The sequence below is a fragment of the Achroia grisella genome, unplaced genomic scaffold (assembly GCF_030625045.1).
Source record: "Achroia grisella isolate CSIRO2021 unplaced genomic scaffold, CSIRO_AGI_Agris_v1 utg842, whole genome shotgun sequence".
Taxonomy (NCBI): domain Eukaryota; kingdom Metazoa; phylum Arthropoda; class Insecta; order Lepidoptera; family Pyralidae; genus Achroia; species Achroia grisella.
This window is the reverse complement of record NW_026713040.1, coordinates 753,359-767,448: the sequence shown is the minus strand read 5'-3', so window position 1 is coordinate 767,448 and position 14,090 is coordinate 753,359. Positions and strand designations below refer to the sequence as shown.

The window sequence follows — 14,090 nt, the reverse complement described above, 5'->3', positions numbered from 1 at the left end:
AATTTCAAGAAGTATTGTGATGTAAAATTTACCTCTTAAATTATATGGGGTGGGCAATTACTAAATCTTATTTTGATGTATTTTAGTGATTGCCATATCGGTATTTAGTTATTGCCATTGGCATTGGGTACAGCTATTGCCCGGGCAATTTCTATTAAAGTAGTTTATTTTTGTTAAATACATTTACGTAGCAGTATTATCTAGTTCTTTATAGAATAAATTACCAAGTTAAAATACAAACGTAAGACCTAAAGAAGGCAATCACCGAAATCCAAAATAACAAAGACAGGTTTTCAGATCGACAAATTCCATATTTTAACATAATTCAGGACACAAAATCAGCTTGGGTTCAGTGCCAATTTTAACTGCTAAAGAAGGAGCTATTCTTGAAGACAGCATAACAACTTCAGCACAAAAGGTTTTCCAAAATAGGCATAAAGAAAATATTTTGGACGCGTTCAAAAATTTCTAGAGGAAAATCCAAGACCTAATCCATTCGTGAATAATAGGCCTGACATTGGATAGTGGAAAGTATTTTTAAAGAGACATCCTAAATTAAGTATACGGAGTTTGAAGGTGTTCGAACAAAATCAAGCTCATGTGTATCTGAAAAAGATTTAGGTTCCATGAAATATGTTGCTATGTCGATGAAAAAGTAATAAGCCAAGTCTTCAATACAGATGAGACAAATTTTCATATTTGCTAGTGTGCGCGACTAGTTGTAGCTGAAAACGGTTCTAGAAACGTTTATAATATTGAACATTCAAATGGAAAATAATCAAGAATCATTTTATTTACTTTCTCGTAACTGCTGGTATTATTTGTAGTCTATTTGTTCCCCAAATCTTTTATTAGTGTAGTAAGTCTACAAATAAAAAATATTTAGATATTCTTTTGTTTTTGTGTCATTTTTACTATAAAGTACATGAAATTATTCTGCTAAAGAGATTTTGATTGTTTAGAAATGTATACTAATATACAAAAAGCTATAAAAGATCTCAAATATTAAATAAAGTCTTTAAAACTTGAGACATTGTTTTGCTTTAACGATTAATGTTTGTCAACATTCCTAAACAATAAGAATTAATGTTTACATGGTATATTTTTAACTAGATTTAAACTATAGCAGTTAATGCTATGTGGGCAATAACTATGTGATGCGTGAGGCAATGACTATCTGGTCCGGGCAATCACTATACTTTTAGAGGTTATTTTTGTTAAACCTTGTAATTATTAGTTTTCTTAAGATATTTAAATTGTTACTACTGGATCTCTTAGCTAAACTATTAATGTTACCAAAGAGGTGACACTCACATACCTATTGTTTTAATAAACATTTATATACATATAAAACCAGTAGAATTTTCTTAAATGGGCAATCACTATACTGTTTACATATTTTTATAATACTGTCAACCGACCTCTGGGTGCAGCCGGTGCACTGAGCTTCCTTCGGCTGCTCCACGAAGTTCCAAAGTCCGATGGAGTTGTCGTCGCTGGAGAGCGCGTGCACGCAGCCGGGCAGGCCGGACGGCGACGGAGGGGGCGCGGGGGGGCCGCGGGGGGGCGCGGGGGGCGGCGCGCCCAGCCACACGCGCGACGCACGCAGCGTGACCGCAGCGGGCCCGCTGCTGTTGCTGGCAGTCACCGCGCCCGCGCCCGTACGCTCCACGCGCAGCTCTACTCTGTTCCACACCCTACAGGGTGGTTAAAAAGTTAGTCGGAAAGGGTATACTAAGGATATAAAAGTCCTATGGTATGGAACAATTTTTGTTCTACCACTTTCCTTGAAACCATATATTTTTTCGAAAAAAATCGGTTCAAGGTTGCTATATAGAAATACAATAAAAACAATGGACACATCTCTAACGAACAACTTTTGTTCTACAACTTTTCCTGGAGCTTTTTTCTAGAAACATGGGTGGGTTCAAAGTTGCTTTATAAAATGATGAACAAAACCATCATCTGTCATCAGCCGTATCGTAATAGGAAAATATGTAACGTCATTGATAACTTTTATTATTGAAAATAGGAGGCGTACTTTTTTGGATTTAATTATTAATCAAGAACTTTGATGGAATATAAAAATAATTGGATTGCCAATTTTTACAATTACATGAACAGCTCTAAGGGCGTCTCATTTTCATGTTAACCCGTAATTAAATGACCATAAGTGATTATGACACGTGACTGGTGAACATGTAAGATGCCTTTTGATGGCGGCTATCCAAATAGAGGTCTTCCACGCTTTCATTTGTTCAGGATTGACGTTTAGTACTTTTCTAGTCATATCAGGTCAGGTCATGAGAAGACAAGGAGATCCCTTGTCTTCTCATGACCTGACCATACCACGGTAATTAATTCTGGACTATTTATAATGTTAAACAGTTTTTATTGATATTTGCTGATATTTACCTGTCGAGTTCGATCCTGTAGGTGGCATGGTCGATGTCGTCTTGCGCCGGCTGCAGCTCCTGAGGGTGTCGCAAGAACCCAGGCCCGTCACCCAAGTCCCAACTCACATGTAGATGTTTATCTTCTACACTCAGATGCAAATATTTCTCCTTTTCCTGATAATGACAACAAATGTTTATTTATAAATCGGCAACTTTAGTAATATTATAATTACAAATTGTGCATATCCTTAACTAACATGCTTCATTAGTAATTTTTGTAACTTTGACCTGACGTCCGTGCATAGTTTTTAAAAGTCAAACCATATCAAACAGCGCTGTTTCAAAGTTATTTGGTCACATCACTACAAAAAAAACCATAACCTTGAAACAGCGCAGTTTGATGTAATTTGACTTTTAAAAACTATCGTTTTTAGAATTCAGAATAGCACAAAATGAATTACGTTTGAAATAATGACTAAATTTTTAATGTTAATATGGCAAACATATTAACATTAAAATATAATAATAATAAATTCAGAATAGCACAAAACATACTTAAAATTTTACCGCAAAATTCCTCGTCAGTTCAAAGTTACATCGCCCATTCGATCCCGACCAGTCCGAAACGGAAACTCTGAGCGGCCGAACTATAGTTGTATACTACATGAAACACCGCTACCGTTTTGAAGTGAGGCTGTAAGAATGACTTACGCATGTAAGTCATTCTTACTTACTTCTGACTTACATGCGGCGAGTCTTGGTCGGCGTCATCTCGCAGGTAGAGCAGCGTGCCGGGTCGCACGTGGCGCTCGAACGAAACTGCTAGCGCCAGCCGTGACACGGCTGCACGCGCGCCCGCCGCCCAGTACGCGCGCGCACACCCCGGGCCCGCCTCGCCGCGCGATGACAACGACACAGCGATCTGCACGAAACACTCCGCTCATAATAATTACCTAACATTATTATTCACTATTAAATATGGCCCATTAAGCATAGCTTGTGTTATGGGTACTAGGCATCTGATATTTACTCAGATATTTTTTTCGTAAATACATACAAAATTACATAGAAATCACCGAGACCGATACAAACAATTATACTCTTGAATAAATGTTTGTACCGTGCGAGGAATCGAACCCGAACATCGGAGCGGATAAGTAAACTAGTAGACAACCGAAGCTGTGAATTCTAGAGTTAGAGAGTAAACTAAAAATAGTAGATTAAATAATAGAATTTTAAAAGAATGTGAAATGACGTAAGTCGTGCGGTACGTACAGATGCAGCGGCATGGTGCGCGCGCGCCGCACTTGCCGCGAGCTGTCGCAGGGCAGGTGACAGCGCGGCGCCGCGCTCGGCCTGCTCGCGGCTGCGCGCTGCCGCCGCACCCTCCAGCGCCGCCACCACCTCCGCGCCGCGCTCCATGTTGCCACGGATCTGAGACACTACCACATCCCGTGTGTTACTCACTTCATTTTGACAACTTATACACTTTTATGTAATAATTTGTATCCGGCTCGAAGGACCACACAATAGGGTCCATTCTGAAACTTTCATACTTAATGGATTTATATTTTGTTTAATTCCGCTATCATTAGGACGTGGGAGGCCAAAAATATTTTGTACGAAAATCTGACCAACGCTACTGGAAGCATTACGCCCTTCTCAATTGGTGATCAAATTCCGACCATTACTGAGTCCATATGTGTACGTGTTTTGGCTTTGAACGAGGCCTTATCAGGCACTGAATAGAGTTCGGATATAGCTTGGAATACTAGACTTAACTGTTCTACGACCAAACTTTCATACTCAGTGTTTGTTTTTATTTGATAAAATTCAGCCAGCATTTGAGCGCTACTCGTATACAGAATTTAGTTTACTTTTTACTTACGTACTAAGTTAATAATTGTTACATAATTATTCCGTAGAATACTCACCATGTTCTTGAGCGGCTCCAAGTGCTGTATCCCCGTGTCGCTGCAGCTCCAATAACTGCCTGCGCATCTGGTACTGCACTCGCCTTCGTAATTCCGCAGCCTCGTCGTATAATGCCCTAGTGGTAGCAAAGACGCGGTCCGCCTGCTTCCCAGCAGCCGCCAACGTAGCGGCCACGTTCGCTTGTGGCATTATTCCCAATTCCTGTTCCTGCCAGCCGAGGCCTCGCAGTGATACGCTCACTAGGTCTGCTTCGTGGATAAGACGATCTAGTTGTGTGCGAAGTTCTTTGAACAATAATATAGAAGACACCGATGTTAATAACTAAAAGACAAATTTAAACGTTCACATGTAATAAAGCCAGTTTTTATCGAGATAACTGTACAAAGTGCATGGGTAACTCAATTTCACCTAATTCAGACGTCAATTAGCTTGTTTCGTAAGCCGTGTTTCTGTGGAAAGTTGAGATAAGGTAGTAAAATTATAGGATAAGAGGTATGACATCTTAATCCTCCGAAATAGGATAGAAATAATGTCCGTACTACTTTGGTAAGTACTTACCAGCAGATGAGCCGCCAGCTTGCTTGCTATTCCAATTACTTAAAATATATTAAAAGTATTTGACTTATATATAAATTATCATGTCCGGCTCAAAGGATCAAAAACGAATTTGTTTGTTTCTTTAAATATATCAATAAATATTTATTAATGTACTCACCGTCAGCTTTAGCTAGCACAGCGGCGCCCCTTTGTTTCAATTTATGTGAGGACTTCATTCCGGCGGCGGCGGAGCGCAGCATGGGGTCGGGTCCTCGTGTCAGCGAGGCGGCGGCGGTCGCAGTCGCGAGGGCGGCATTGGCAGCAGCTGACGCGGCGCTCACTGCCTCCGCTACCGCCGACCACGCGTGCGCCGCTGACACGCCCAGCGATGCGGCAGCACGCGTGCCCGCGAACAGTCTGACCACACATTACACTATAACTACCAGAGAGTCATACCACTACTCTCAGTTAAATCTCGTCCAGAGTTAAACTAGCAAGGTTTAGTAGGTGAGTTTCAGGAAAATATTACGTATAATCCTTACATGTGGACAGTGAAACTTGGCTAATTAATCGCTGTCTAGTGGTAGTATGTGGGACAAGCATTTACTTTTTTCTTTATGATGTTTTTTTGTAATGGCTGTCTTTAATACAGTTACGTCAAAACTAAACCGGTGTAAACTTCTCGTCTTGTTTGGGACTGTTTTTGCTATAAACGTTAATCTAAAGCAGCATAATCAGAATTACGAAACATTAAACGTTGTTATTCAAAGAGAAACAAAAGACGATAGAAACTACCTCTTGTACTCTTTAGCTTTTTCGCCTAACATAGCGACGTGTCGTTCTGCGTTGTTCAAATATTTCTGTCGATAAACTGGAGTCAGGTTGTAAAGGATTCCCTCCTTCTCCTCTGCAGCTGCGGTGAGAGTTTCTAGTTCTGCTGCCAAGCTTGGGAACTTCATGGTCTGGGCTTGACTTCTGAAGATTGCGGTAGCTGACTCGTCGGTAAGGTTGCTAGCAGAAAGCGACGCTATATCCTGAGGAAAGAAGGCTATTAGATTTTAAAATCTATTGTCATGTTTCAAATTAAATGGCGTGTCTTGTCTTTGTTAGTTCCTTTGGCAACAGTATGCAATAAGTAGAAAAGAAGAGTTGAAAGAAATTTGAATCTACTCTTTTTTCTAATCATCTATCTTTTAGACAATAAGCCCTTTTTGTAATAAATAAATAGCAAGAAGTACCGAAGAGAAAAAGATGGATCGTTTGTGAGAAATGTGTAAAGAGCAACTAAGCATAAAAATGCTGGTTGTTAGGGGTCAGTTGAAAAAGAAATCATACTTCAGAAACCACGAATAATGTATGAAGATAAGACACTAGGTGTATATTGCCAACAATTTAGTATTATTAATGCCCAAACTCACCTCCAATATAAGCCTGCACCTCAATCCAGTATCTCTGACGACGGCCAGCCTAGGGCGTATATCATTGCTCAGAGCTGTGACAGCATCCCCCGCGGTCCATACCGTGTCTGCCAGTCGTGTTACATCCTCAGCCTTGCGCTCCCACTCTGCTAATGCGTTCTGCAGTGTCCGTAGACGTTTGTACGTATCATCCATGAGGTAGTCAATCTCTTTCACTGAAGTTGATTGGAGATGTGCCTGTAAAGATAAATAGATGATAGGTATAGTATTGTAAAATGTAAAGATCAGAGTAGCATGGTATGTAAAGATCGTGTTAGAGTTAAATCTAAACAGCTTTATAATTTCGTACCTAATAAATAAATTTTAAAGGTAAAATATATATTCCACCTATTTGTAGATGAAGACCCGAATGCGTTAACTGCCAAGTGCATGTATTTATGTACATTTTTATAATCCACATAATAGTGCGATAATTATTAAGGTTTCTAAAAATATTTGAGCGTTCTAATGCGGAAGAGCTACAATGGAAGTTTCGTTAAACGTAGCAATAGCTAATATGATAATGGTATTAAAACTTACCGTATTAAATACATCATTTGCTGTTCCAATGTAATCGATCAATTTAATCTCATTAATTTGTCTCAGAAGCTTCCTAGCTTCTTTTATGGCTTTATGCGCGCTGAGGTGTCTCTCGCCTTTTGCAAATTCATTCAAAGCTGCTACCTGTTCTCCTATTCGCCTTCTTAGTTTTATAATGTCTTCTAACTTATTTGTGCTTTCCAGGCTCAGAGCTTGTGTATCTCTTTCCCTTTTAGAAGCTTCCTGTTGCAAATCGTTTATTTCTGTAAAGACTTTATGTTCATCACTTTCTAGTCTAGCTATAGAGTTTTCTATATATTGCAATTGTGTTGCGTTCGTTCTTAAGCTTTCTAGTTGAGTGCCGAGAATGGAAGAGTTGTGAGCAAACTCCAACAATGCTGGAAACGGTCTCGGTATTCGGCTTAGTTCGGTGGGGTTGGCTTCTTTTCGTAGATTTCCGGTTAATTCTTCGATCGCATCTAGTAGCGTTTGCGTGCAGTTGTCGCAAGCTGTAAGATTATTTGTTAATTATAAATAATCATAAATTAATGTTTTGAGCAAACACACACAGAAATACGGGTCATAGCGAGGAATAGAAAACGATATAGTATCAGATATTTTTTTATGATTATGACTAGAATAGCAACAACTGTTGGTTCACCTGATGGTATAGGTTAATACCTATTTATACTTATGCGCGCGAGGCAGCGCTCGCAGGTGGGCCCGGCGGCGTGAACGATGTAGGAGCAGAGAGTGTGGAGCGGTACGAACCGGTGCAGCCGTCGCTGGCCATGTAGGTGCGGCGCGCGAGGCAGCGCTCGCAGGCGGGCCCGGCGGCGTGAACGATGTAGGAGCAGAGAGTGTGGAGCGGTACGGCGCGCGAACCGCAGGCGGGCCCGGCGGCGTGAACGAGCCGTCGCTGCAGCCATGTAGGTGCGGCGCGCGAGGCAGCGCTCGCAGGCGGGCCCGGCGGCGTGAACGATGTAGGAGCAGAGAGTGTGGAGCGGTACGAACCGGTGCAGCCGTCGCTGGCCATGTAGGTGCGGCGCGCGAGGCAGCGCTCGCAAGAGAGTGTGGAGCGGTACGAACGGTGCAGCCGTCGCTGGCCATGTATGCGGCGCGCGAGGCAGCGCTCGGAGCAGAGAGTGTGGAGCGGTACGAACCGGTGCAGCCGTCGCTGGCCATGTAGGTGCGGCGCGCGAGGCAGCGCTCGCAGGCGGGCCCGGCGGCGTGAACGATGTAGGAGCAGAGAGTGTGGAGCGGTACGAACCGGTGCAGCCGTCGCTGGCCATGTAGGTGCGGCGCGCGAGGCAGCGCTCGCAGGCGGGCCCGGCGGCGTGAACGATGTAGGAGCAGAGAGTGTGGAGCGGTACGAACCGGTGCAGCCGTCGCTGGCCATGTAGGTGCGGCGCGCGAGGCAGCGCTCGCAGGCGGGCCCGGCGGCGTGCGCGCGACACTTGCAGCGGCCGCGCGCGTCGCACGCCGCGCTCTCTGCGCCGCGCGCGTCGCACGCGCACGCCTCGCACGCGCCCGAGCTCGTGCGCCGCCACCCCGCCGCGCACGACGAGCATTCTGCTCCCGCGTACCCTGCCACCGACTTTCTCGTTATCGTCTACTCTAACTTCTTAGTGTTTGTATACACATTTCGACTTAAAAATGTAATGTTACAGTAACTATTTATAAGAGAATCGAGCTAGGGACTTGTTCGATTTGTGATGAGTTAGCTTTCCAAATTATATAAAAATATAAAAAAAAAATATGTATGACTATTAAATTTGAATTTATATGAATAAAGAATTTTCTATTCTATTCGTATTATATTTCTATAGTATTTCGTCACTATTATTGATGGTAGCGTAGCATCGAAAGTAAGTTAAACAACTTACTTCCGATGGTCGCTGGTTCGATTCCTCGCATAGTAAATACATTTGTATTCATGACTGATTGTTTGTATCGGTTTGGCATTTATGTTTATTATAATACTAGCTACTCGCCCCGGCTTCGCGAAGTACATGTATTATAAACCTTTCTCTTAAAACACTCATCTGTTAAAAAAACCGCTTCAAAATCCGTTGTGTAGTTTTAAAGATTTAAGCATATATAGGGACGGACAGACGGACAGCGGCAAAACAAAAAAAAAACATTTTTCCATACATGTTTTACACACTCTGTGGGTACATGTCTTGTTGACAGTATACGCGGCCGGTTAGGTCCGGTTCCGGTACTGACCTGGTCTGCAGATACAGTGCATCCGTCCGGCGTGCAGCCGGCAGCCGGCGGCGGCGTGCGGCGCGCACGGACACGGCCGGCACACCGGCGGCGAGCCGTAGTGCCCCGCCGCGCACTCAGAACACCGCGCCCCGCCCGTACCATCCGTGCAGTTCTGTGGGGATACCACGGCAATGTATATACGAGCTGGCAAACAATTGAGCCAATATTGATAACAACTTAACAATTATACCACACCGCGCTCCGCTCATAACGTCGGTGCAGTTCTGTGGAGAATTACAGTCACTTACATACAAGGTCACAAACAATGGAGCCAAAATTGGTAACAACTTAACAATTACTGCTTTATACTACGCCGCGGACTTCGCTAATATACATACGAGGTGGCAAACATTGAGCCAATGTTGGTAACAACTTAACAATTACTGCTTTATACTACGCCGCGGACTTCCCTAATATACATACGAGGTGGCAAACAATTGAGCCAATGTTGGTAACAACTTAACAATACTGCTTTATACTACGCCGCGGACTTCGCTAATATACATACGAGGTGGCAAACATTGAGCCAACGTTGGTAACAACTTAACAATTACTGCTTTATACTACGCCGCGGACTTCGCTAATATACATACGAGGTGGCAAATATTGAGCCAATGTTGGTAACAACTTAACAATTACTGCTTTATACTACGCCGCGCACTTCGCTAATATACATACGAGGTGGCAAACAATTGAGCCAATGTTGGTAACAACTTAACAATTACTGCTTTATACTACGCCGCGGACTTCGCTAATATACATACGAGGTGGCAAACATTGAGCCAATGTTGGTAACAACTTAACAATTACTGCTCCATACCACACCGATCCCTGTTCGTACCATCGGTGCAGTTCTGTGGATACCACCACAGCCAAGAACTTACGAACTAGCAAATAATTGAGCCAATATTAGTAACTACTTAACAATTACTGCTCTATACTACGCTGCGCACTCCCTTAATGAATATACGAGCTGGCAAACAATTGAGCCAATATTGGTAGCAACTTAACAGTTACTGCTCTATATCACACCGCGCTCCGCCCGTACCATAGGTGCAGTTCTGCGGAGAACCACAGTCATGTACAAAAGAGCTGGTATATAATTGAGCCAATATTAGTAACTACTTAACAATTACTGCTCTATACTACGCTGCGCACTCCCTTAATGAATATCCGAGCTGGCAAACAATTGAGCCAATATTGGTAGCAAATTAACAATTACTGCTCTATATCACACAGCGCTCCGCCCGTACCATAGGTGCAGTTCTGCAGAGAACCACAGTCATGTACATACGAGCTGGCAAATAATTGAGCCAATATTAGTAACTTAACAATTACTGCTCTATACTACGCTGCGCACTCCCTTAATGAATGAGCTGGCAAACAATTGAGCCAATATTGGTAGCAACTTAACAATTACTGCTCTATATTACACCGCGCTCCGCCCGTACCATAGGTGCAGTTCTGCAGAGAACCACAGTCATGTACATACGAGCTGGTATATAATTGAGCCAATATTAGTAACTACTTAACAATTACTGCTCTATACTACGCTGCGCACTCCCTTAATGAATATACGAACTGGCAAACAATTGAGCCAATATTGGTAGCAACTTAACAGTTACTGCTCTATATCACACCGCGCTCCGCCCGTACCATAGGTGCAGTTCTGCGGAGAACCACAGTCATGTACAAACGAGCTGGTATATAATTGAGCCAATATTGGTAACAACCTAACAATTACTGCTTTATACTACGCCGCGTACTTCGCTAATATACATACGAGGTGGCAAACAATTGAGCCAATAGTGGTAACAACAATTATTGCTCTATACCACACAGCGCCCCGCCTGTACCATCGGTGCTGCTTGGTAGACTCCACCACACATATATACATACGGGCCGACAAATAATTGGGCCAATATTGGTAACAACTTTACAATACGATCGATACTACGCTGCGCAGTCAAACCACCACGCTGCGCCTGTACCATCAGTGCAGTTTTCTGGACACCACCACGGTTAGTTACGGGCCGGCTAATAATTGAGACAATATTTGTCCTTTTCAATAGGATCACTATACATAATTAACAAAGAAATCTCTCAAAGCAAATAAATACAAAATACATCTTACCAAACAGTCACCAGTGACAGGGTCGCAGGCGGTAGCTCGTCCATTGCAGTTACAAGGCTGCGCTTGACCATCAAGCGTGATGATAATGACGCCGTCCCTCAGGTGGATGTTCTGACGGATCTGCGGCAGCCAGTACCCTCGCGCTGGCCGCTGGCACGAGTTGGACGCGAATTCGGAACTGCATGCGCAACGCTCCACGCCCAGTGCGGGCTCGGAGCGACTCAGTCCAGGGATGGCTGTGTCCATTGAAACGTTCAGCAAACTGTTGGGGGAAGTATTGTTATATTTGACGCTTTTGGTTGTGTAGCGGATTAGCATATTGCTTTAGGAAAGGCCACTACACATCCTATATGGTTGTAGCCGTCGCATACTTAAACGAAATATCTCCTTTGGAAAGTATACACTATATCCTGAGGAGATAAAAACCATCGTTCCTAGGAATATCCTTCAGTTCTTGCACCTTACGGGTCTAGGTAGCGAACTTTGAACAAGGGCGAGCGCAATAGATCTATACAGGTTGCAGTGCTCAGTGCTCGCAGGTCTTAGCATCTGACAATAGCCTCGAACACCTCAATAAAAAAAATTAAATATACTGCTTCAATTACTACAGTCGCGAGTTTAATTTCTCGCACGCTGCGAACATTTGTATTCAAGAGTAAGATAGTTCGCATCGCTCTACGATAGTTCTATAAATTGTCTTGTACCAAAAGTACAGATTTTGCTTAGTTTGGGACTAGATGGCGCTGTGTGAATTGTCTTGGGGTTATTATTTTATGACGGGGATTATGAAGTTTATGATTTTGGCTTAAGGTTAGTTTGTAAATGGCTTACTATAAAGCTATCGCTCTAATACTCACAGTGCATGCACATTGTCCCTGGCAGTGGGCGCTCTGGTGGTGACCCTCAGTAGGATCCGGTCGAGTTTCTCGAGGACCACCATGATGGCGGACCGGCTGGCCAACCCGCCGCGGTCACGCACGTGCCACAGCGACTCGTACAGCCGTACCGAGTACGTGCCGTTCTTGGCTGCTATACGCTGGAGATAATAGATCGATAACAAATAAATAATGAACTTTATTGCTAACATTCATAGATTAACAAGTATACACAAAAATAAGAAAAAAAAACAATAAACAATGGCAACAGGTGCTGCCTCAGCTGTTGCTGATATAAGCATAACCTCAATGAGGTGCCCCTACATAGCTCTGGATTTCAGCGAGACCCCAGAAATGAGGAGATCCGCAGAAGAACCAGAGTGACCGACATAGCCCGAACAATTGCGACTCTGAAGTGGCAATGGGCAGGGCACATAGCTCGTAGGACAGATGGCCGTTGGGGCAGTAAAGTCCTCGAGTGGCGACCACAAGGGATTATAGGGAGCTTGTATTACAAATTTGACCATATACCATTATAATTGGGAATCTAAATCTTTGGGAATTACGGAATTGAATCAGCTATAGCCCTTGACAGTGAACAAAAGGATTATTAATTTAAGGCTGGAGCAGATACATAGCGAGGTAACTCTAGAAGTTGTTTGGTCACCGAACAGTTCACACTAAGTGTCCAAGCTATATCCAAACTCCATTCAATGCCTGATGATGTCTCTTTCAGAGCCGAAATATGTCGCAATATGGATGTAGACTCAATGACGGTAGGAATTTGATCACCATTAGAGAAGATCGTAACGGTAGTCTAGTTTCCGCACTGAATATTTTTGATCTCACTCATGGTAATTGTAGCGGAATTAAAGAAACCAATATAAACCCACTTAGTAAGTCTAGACGACTGCTGATGTGGATATTTCTGTATAAGAAGCGAAATAATCTATACATATAAATAAAATTGGAGTGTCTGCTTGTAATTACCGTTTTTTACTACATGCATATGAATATAAATACGGTACATCCATCAAATTAACATTTTTTACAATTTTTGTTTGTCTGTCTGTTTGTTCCGGCTAATCTCTGAAATGGCTGGACCGATTTTGACGGGACTTTTTTTGGCAGGTAGCTGATATAATAAAGAGTAACTTACGCTACTTTTATTTTAGAAAAATAAATTAACGTTTTTCTTAAATTCCACGCGATCGAACTCGCGGGTACAGTCAGTATTACTACAAAATGCTCTATCTATAGTAACTTGGAACGTAACGGTTACCTCAAATTGTTCCAACACGATGTCTTTGCTATACAAGAGGACGAGTGGGAATCGTCGCCTGGTCTCGAGCGGCAACTCCTCACCACCTTCCTCTTCCACGGTGAACCGCAGTTCTCCACCGTAGGAGGTGAGGCGGTCGCCGAGGAACCTTTTATCCAGCTCCACGTACACCGGTACAGGGGGCCAGGGTAAGGAGATGGTTGCGTCAGGGGAGTGCGTGTGGATAGCCAGGGGAGACGCCTGGTCCATCTGAAAAACAATATGAACTTAATTAATTTTTTTAATGTGATTTATCTATACATATAAATAAAATTGCAGTGTCTGTTTGTGATATTGAAATAAACGTTTTTTATTACATGCATATTAATATAAATACGGTACATACATCAAAATTACATTTTTTACAATTTTTGTCTGTCTGTCTGTTTGTTCCGGCAAATCTCTGAAATAGCTGTAGTAAGTAATTAGGCTACTTTTATTTCATTATTTAGAAAGTAATGAAATGAAATGAAATAAAATGAACAAAAATAATCTTTTTCTTTATTATTACGATGGGAAAGGAACTAGTCACCCACAACACAGGTTAACCTACTGTGAGGACTAAGTCATCGATGATACTGAGTACTAGGCTGATATGCTTTTGAGAGTTTTAATATTATATCC

General features: G+C 42.7%; 1 protein-coding gene across 1 annotated transcript in view; it reads right to left on the bottom strand.

The window, feature by feature from the left end:
• Positions 1–14,090, bottom strand: part of LOC131852352 (laminin subunit alpha-1) — a 239,529-nt gene that overhangs the window by 17,747 nt on the left and 207,692 nt on the right. The window contains exons 23-36 of the mRNA XM_059203020.1: positions 13,428–13,676; positions 12,128–12,306; positions 11,271–11,532; positions 9,095–9,248; positions 8,243–8,452; positions 6,866–7,374; positions 6,287–6,523; positions 5,664–5,902; positions 5,047–5,285; positions 4,331–4,615; positions 3,672–3,838; positions 3,142–3,318; positions 2,416–2,570; positions 1,422–1,697 (exon numbers count right to left, since the gene is read on the bottom strand). Coding sequence (XP_059059003.1) covers positions 1,422–1,697; positions 2,416–2,570; positions 3,142–3,318; positions 3,672–3,838; positions 4,331–4,615; positions 5,047–5,285; positions 5,664–5,902; positions 6,287–6,523; positions 6,866–7,374; positions 8,243–8,452; positions 9,095–9,248; positions 11,271–11,532; positions 12,128–12,306; positions 13,428–13,676 — 3,338 coding nt within the window. The remainder of the gene's footprint in view (positions 1–1,421; positions 1,698–2,415; positions 2,571–3,141; positions 3,319–3,671; positions 3,839–4,330; positions 4,616–5,046; positions 5,286–5,663; positions 5,903–6,286; positions 6,524–6,865; positions 7,375–8,242; positions 8,453–9,094; positions 9,249–11,270; positions 11,533–12,127; positions 12,307–13,427; positions 13,677–14,090) is intronic.